The sequence below is a fragment of the Danio rerio genome, chromosome 12, assembly GCF_052040795.2.
Source record: "Danio rerio strain M-AB ecotype USA chromosome 12, GRCz13ab, whole genome shotgun sequence".
Lineage (NCBI taxonomy): Eukaryota > Metazoa > Chordata > Actinopteri > Cypriniformes > Danionidae > Danio > Danio rerio.
The window spans coordinates 51,935,001-51,942,500 of NC_141032.1; the positions used below are offsets into that span (position 1 = coordinate 51,935,001).

The 7,500-nt window shown below is 38.4% G+C and overlaps 2 protein-coding genes across 18 annotated transcripts in view; one reads left to right on the forward strand and one right to left on the reverse strand.

Annotated features, from left to right (window-relative positions):
- comtd1b (catechol-O-methyltransferase domain containing 1b) overlaps positions 1 to 5,108 on the forward strand; it is a 10,032-nt gene extending 4,924 nt beyond the window's left edge. For all 8 annotated transcript variants that reach the window (XM_087277190.1, XM_087277191.1, XM_087277193.1 and 5 more), the window contains 5 exons: positions 176 to 281; positions 493 to 611; positions 3,578 to 3,632; positions 3,780 to 3,913; positions 4,787 to 5,108. In XM_087277190.1, the coding sequence (XP_087133316.1) occupies positions 176 to 281; positions 493 to 611; positions 3,578 to 3,632; positions 3,780 to 3,913; positions 4,787 to 4,939 (567 nt within the window). In that variant the 3' untranslated portion in view covers positions 4,940 to 5,108. The remainder of the gene's footprint in view (positions 1 to 175; positions 282 to 492; positions 612 to 3,577; positions 3,633 to 3,779; positions 3,914 to 4,786) is intronic.
- A 51-nt stretch (positions 5,109 to 5,159) lies between these two features.
- Positions 5,160 to 7,500, reverse strand: part of LOC141376901 (non-selective voltage-gated ion channel VDAC2) — a 12,489-nt gene continuing 10,148 nt past the window's right edge. For all 10 annotated transcript variants that reach the window (XM_087277180.1, XM_087277186.1, XM_087277183.1 and 7 more), the window contains one exon: positions 5,160 to 7,218. In XM_087277180.1, coding sequence (XP_087133306.1) covers positions 7,124 to 7,218 — 95 coding nt within the window. In that variant the 3' untranslated portion in view covers positions 5,160 to 7,123. The remainder of the gene's footprint in view (positions 7,219 to 7,500) is intronic.

Consider the following 7,500-nt stretch of genomic DNA (forward strand, 5'->3'; position numbering starts at 1 on the left):
GTGTGTGTGTTTGTTTATGTATATATATATGTGTGTGTGTGTTTGTTTATGTATATATATGTGTGTGTGTGTGTGTGTGTGTGTGTGTTTGTTTATGTATATGTGTGTGTGTGTGTGTGTTTGTTTATGCATATATATATATGTGTGTGTGTGTGTGTGTGTGTGTGTGTTTCAGAAAACACTGGAGCACGAGTTGAGCATGATCATGGTGGCCTGTGAACAGTCTCAGCTCATGGCCAACCTGGCCCGACTCATACACACACACAAGGCCATCGAGATCGGTGAGTGTGTGTGTATGTACGTGTGTGTGTGTGTACGTGTGTATAGAGTGTAAATGAGTGAGTGTATATGAGAGAGTGAGTGTGTCTGTATATAAGTGTGCATGTGTGGTGTATTTGAGCGACTACGTCTGTGTGTGTAGATAAGTGTGTGTTTAGAGCAGCTGAAGTGAGCTGAGCTGTGTGTGTGTGTGTGTGTGTGTGTGTGTTTCAGGTGTTTATACAGGTTATAATGCACTCAGCATCGCTCTCACACTGCCTGAAGATGGAAAACTGATCGCGTGTGACGTGTGTGAAGACTTTATCAACATCGGCAGACCCTTCTGGAGACTGGTCAGTCAAACACACACACGCACGCACGGACACACACACACCATCATTAGCCTGAGCTCTGCTGTTCACCACACACATGTAGTGTGTGTAGTCCTCTACAGACGTATGAAGCTCTGACTGTACATGTGTGTAATCTGCAGGATGTGTGTGTGTGCTGCAGTGCTGAAGTATTGATGATTGATCAGATTATACTCATACGCTGTATTGATGATTGATCAGATTATACTCATACGCTGTATTGATGATTGATCAGATTATACTCATACGCTGTATTGATGATTGATCAGATTATACTCATACACTGTATTGATGATTGATCAGATTATACTCATACACTGTATTGATTATTGATCAGATTATACTCATACACTGTATTGATGATTGATCAGATTATACTCATACACTGTATTGATTATTGATCAGATTATACTCATACACTGTATTGATAATTGATCAGATTATACTCATACACTGTATTGATTATTGATCAGATTATACTCATACACTGTATTGATGATTGATCAGATTATACTCATACGCTGTATTGATGATTGATCAGATTATACTCATACGCTGTATTGATGATTGATCAGATTATACTCATACGCTGTATTGATGATTGATCAGATTATACTCATACGCTGTATTGATGATTGATCAGATTATACTCATACACTGTATTGATTATTGATCAGATTATACTCATACACTGTATTGATGATTGATCAGATTATACTCATACGCTGTATTGATGATTGATCAGATTATACTCATACACTGTATTGATTATTGATCAGATTATACTCATACACTGTATTGATGATTGATCAGATTATACTCATACACTGTATTGATGATTGATCAGATTATACTCATACACTGTATTGATGATTGATCAGATTATACTCATACACTGTATTGATGATTGATCAGATTATACTCATACGCTGTATTAATTATTGATCAGATTATACTCATACGCTGTATTGATGATTGATCAGATTATACTCATACACTGTATTGATGATTGATCAGATTATACTCATACACTGTATTGATGATTGATCAGATTATACTCATACACTGTATTGATGATTGATCAGATTATACTCATACACTGTATTGATGATTGATCAGATTATACTCATACACTGTATTGATGATTGATCAGATTATACTCATACACTGTATTGATGATTGATCAGATTATACTCATACACTGTATTGATGATTGATCAGATTATACTCATACACTGTATTGATTATTGATCAGATTATACTCATACACTGTATTGATGATTGATCAGATTATACTCATACACTGTATTGATAATTGATCAGATTATTCTCATACACTGTATTGATTATTGATCAGATTATACTCATACACTGTATTGATGATTGATCAGATTATACTCATACGCTGTATTGATGATTTATCAGATTATACTCATACGCTGTATTGATGATTGATCAGATTATACTCATACGCTGTATTGATGATTGATCAGATTATACTCATACGCTGTATTGATGATTGATCAGATTATACTCATACACTGTATTGATGATTGATCAGATTATACTCATACACTGTATTGATGATTGATCAGATTATACTCATACACTGTATTGATGATTGATCAGATTATTCTCATACACTGTATTGATGATTGATCAGATTATACTCATACACTGTATTGATTATTGATCAGATTATACTCATACACTGTATTAATTATTGATCAGATTATACTCATACACTGTATTGATGATTGATCAGATTATACTCATGCACTGTATTAATTATTGATCAGATTATACTCATACACTGTATTGATGATTGATCAGATTATACTCATACACTGTATTGATGATTGATCAGATTATACTCATACACTGTATTGATTATTGATCAGATTATACTCATACACTGTATTGATGATTGATCAGATTATACTCATACACTGTATTGATGATTGATCAGATTATACTCATACACTGTATTGATTATTGATCAGATTATACTCATACACTGTATTGATGATTGATCAGATTATACTCATACACTGTATTGATGATTGATCAGATTATACTCATACACTGTATTGATTATTGATCAGATTATACTCATACACTGTATTGATGATTGATCAGATTATACTCATACGCTGTATTGATGATTGATCAGATTATACTCATACGCTGTATTGATGATTGATCAGATTATACTCATACGCTGTATTGATGATTGATCAGATTATACTCATACGCTGTATTGATGATTGATCAGATTATACTCATACGCTGTATTGATGATTGATCAGATTATACTCATACACTGTATTGATGATTGATCAGATTATACTCATACACTGTATTGATGATTGATCAGATTATACTCATACACTGTATTGATGATTGATCAGATTATACTCATACACTGTATTGATGATTGATCAGATTATACTCATACACTGTATTGATTATTGATCAGATTATACTCATACACTGTATTGATGATTGATCAGATTATACTCATACGCTGTATTAATTATTGATCAGATTATACTCATACACTGTATTGATGATTGATCAGATTATACTCATACACTGTATTGATGATTGATCAGATTATACTCATACACTGTATTAATTATTGATCAGATTATACTCATACACTGTATTGATGATTGATCAGATTATACTCATACACTGTATTAATTATTGATCAGATTATACTCATACACTGTATTGATGATTGATCAGATTATACTCATACACTGTATTGATGATTGATCAGATTATTCTCATACACTGTATTGATGATTGATCAGATTATACTCATACACTGTATTGATGATTGATCAGATTATACTCATACACTGTATTGATGATTGATCAGATTATACTCATACACTGTATTGATTATTGATCAGATGAATCCTCTGTTTCTGCATCTTCAGGCTGGTGTGGAGCACAAGATAGACGTGCGCCTGAAGCCGGCTCTGCAGACCCTGGGTAACAGATCAATAACTAACACACACACACAAACACACGCACGCACGCACCCACACACACACACACACACACGCACACACACAGTCTGCTGCATTTTGGGGAGGAAAACAAAATTAATTGTGTGTGTGTGTGTGTGTGTGTGTTCAGATGAGCTTCTGGCTGCGGGTGAGGCAGAGACGTTTGATTTCGTCTTCATCGATGCTGATAAAGTCAATTACGACAATTATTACGAGAAATCCCTACAGCTCGTCAGAAGAGGAGGAATCATCGCCATCGATAACGTGAGGAACACACACACACACACATTTAAACTCACTCTCTCTCACACACACACACACACACTCACACACACATTTAAACTCACTCACACACACACACACACACACACACATTTAAACTCACTCTCACACACACACACACACACATTTAAACTCACTCTCTCTCACACACACACACACACAGAGTTACTCACTCTCTCTCACACACACACACACACACACACACACACACACACACACACACACATTTAAACTCACTCTCTCACACACACACACACAGTTACTCACTCTCTCTCACACATACACACACACACACACACACATTTAAACTCACTCTCTCACACACACACACAGAGTTACTCACTCTCTCTCACACACACACACACACACACACACACACACACACACACACACACAGTCATTTAAACTCACTCACAGAAACACACATTAAATTCACACAAACACGCATACACACACAGTTGTTTAAACTCACAGAAACACACACAGTCATGTACACACACACACACACAGTGATTTAAACTCACTCTCACACACATGCTGGCATTGGTGGTTCATGAGGACTCTCTATAGCTGTAAAGTATTTAAAACAGTGAAAAGCTCCCCAACCCACCCTCACACACACACACACACACACGTGAATATTCTGAGTGTAGAGAGACTCGTGATGTGTGAAGTGTTCTGAATGACGGAGACTCCAGCACGTCCTCATAAACCACATTAAGACAGTACAACCAGCTCACACCCGTCACATCACACACACACACCTCCAATCAGCTGTTCTCCTTCAGGTCCTCTGGGTGTTTGATGAGCAGTAGTGCCCGTGTGTGTGTGTTCTGATTGCCTGTTCTCCTTCAGGTCCTGTGGAGCGGGCGTGTTCTGTGTCCAGCAGAGGGCGATGTGGACTCCATCAGCATACACACACTCAACCAGAAGATCCACAGAGACACGCGGGTCAGCCTGAGCATGCTCAGTGTGGGCGACGGCCTGACACTCGCCTTCAAACTCTGAACACACACACACACACACACACACACACACACACACACACACACACACACACACACACACACACACACACCGTGACAATCACCAGAAAACTCTTTTATACTCAACATTGATGGTGCAAGACTGAGTTATTTCAGTGTGTGTGTGTGTAATAAAGGCTTTGAGTAGTAAACCTGCTGCAGTCTCCTGTTTAGAGAGGATTATTGAAGACAGAAAGAGGCAATAATGTACATGTGTTGTGTTTATTTAGATGATCAGTCTCTTCTCGTGTATTCCTGATGGTTTCTGTAGATGTTTGGGTCAGTTCACCTCTTTAATTTGTGTTGTGTGCAGAGTCATGCATCACAGCACTCGCTCATCATTGCTTTACTGTTTAAACTTCATTCATTCATTTTCTTTTTGGCTTATTCCCTTTATTAATTGGGGGTCGCCACAGCGGAATGAACCGCCAACTTACCCAGCATATGTTTCACTCAGCGGATGCCCTTCCCGATGTGTGAAAGTGTCAGAAGGTGGATTTCTCTGCTGGATCATCTGCTGATCTGCATCAATCATCACCAATACTGCAGAAGACCTACAGGAACCAGCATGGACCAAGACTCACACAGAAAGAGTCAAGTTTGGTGAAGGAGACATCATGGTTTGGGGTCATTCAGTATGGGGGCGTGCGAGAGATCTGCAACATCAACAGCCTGAGGTATCAAGACATCTGTGCTGCCCATTACATTACAAACCACAGGAGAGGGACAATTCTCCAGCAGGATAGCGCTCCTTAACAGTGTTAATAACTCATCTCTAATAGCTGATGTGTTTCCTCTTTGTCATGATGACAACACATAATATTAGACTAGATATTCTTCAAGACACTAGTGTTCAGCTTACAGTGGCATGTAAAGGCTTCACTAGGGTAATCAGGGTAAAGTTAGGGTCATTAGGCAAGTCATTGTATAACAGTGGTTTGTTCTGGAAGGGGGTGAATAATATTGAGCACAGCAGTTTGACATTATTTATAAACAACATGTTCAGTTTATTCCAGCCAGACTCAAATGAATCAGAGTTTCTGCAGAATAAAGGCTGTGCTTTACAGTCAGCAGGGCTTTACTGTGTGTGGAGAGCTGACACACACTACAGGACCTGTTTGAAGACTGCAGAGAGGAGGATCTTCATCATTCATTAAGCTTTTCACTGATCACACATGCTGATGTGACAATAAAAGTGATTTGATTCATCATCATCGTCTTTATCAGCATTCATTAAAACAGCAGCAGGAGAAGATGAAGATGGTGTTCACTCGTGCTCATGTTAACACACACACACACACACACACACACACAACACTGGGTTATTTGACATAAATAATGAGGTTAAAGTTCAAACCTAAGCGTTATGATTTTATAACTGAGCAATAGAAGTAAGAATGACGAGTGTTACAGCACACATGCTGATGCTCTCTGTGAAGCTGCAGAAATGATCAATATAGATGACACTGAAGGTCTTTATCGGGTCATTTCAGTAAGAGTGTTGAGTTTGAAGAGGAAGGACTGATGGAATGAGCATCACGATGGCGCAGTGCTCAGCACTGTGGCCAAACCACAAGAAGGTCACTGGTTCAAGTTTGGGTCAGTTGGTGTTTCTGTGTGGAGTTTGCATGTTCTCCCCGTGTTGGTGTGGGTTTCCTCCGGGTGCTCCGGTTACAGTCCAAACACATGCGCTATAGTGTATGAGTGTGTGTGTGAATGAGTGTGTATGGGTGTTTCCCACTACTGGGTTGCAGCTGGAAGGGCATCTGTTGTGTAAAACATTTAGTTGGCGGTTCATTCTGCTGTGGTGACCCCTGATGATAAAGGGACTAAGCTGGAGGAGAATGAATGACTAAAACAAGACTAAATCAACACAACAAACATATAATAATAATCATCTGATAATAACGCTGAGATGTAAATGTGTGCATATGGATATTGTGCATCTTAAATTATTCATAATTATTCATCCCTAATTAAACCCAACCAATCAGCATCAGTGTGTGTGAAGACGGAGTGCAGGAGACAGAGTTTACTGTCTGCTGAATCAGGGAACTGAGTGTGAAAGCTGTGTGTGTGCAGTGCAGGAAGAGCTGGAAATAAATACATAAATAAGGGTGTGTGTGTGTGTGTGTGTGTGTGTGTGAAGTGCAGGAGTGATGCTCTGCTACGCCTCCAGCTCCAGACCCAAACCCAGCTGATGCCCTCCAGTGCTGATGAAGTTCCTGCCGTCCAGCAGAGCGGAGAGAGTCAGCTTCACCCCTGAACACACACACACACACACACACACACACACACACACATTGACAGATCAACATCCACATGCTTCCACACAGAATCACTAAATCATTAAATAATAATAATAATAATTTTAAAAATACACAAAAAATAAAGAAAACTACAAACAAAACTGACAAATACACTCAAATAACTCTAAAACACATGACACAACAAATAAAACACACAACTGCTGAAATAAATCCAAATATTCAGCAGGAAACAGAAGCATAAAGATCAGTCACATCAATACACTTATATTAATAA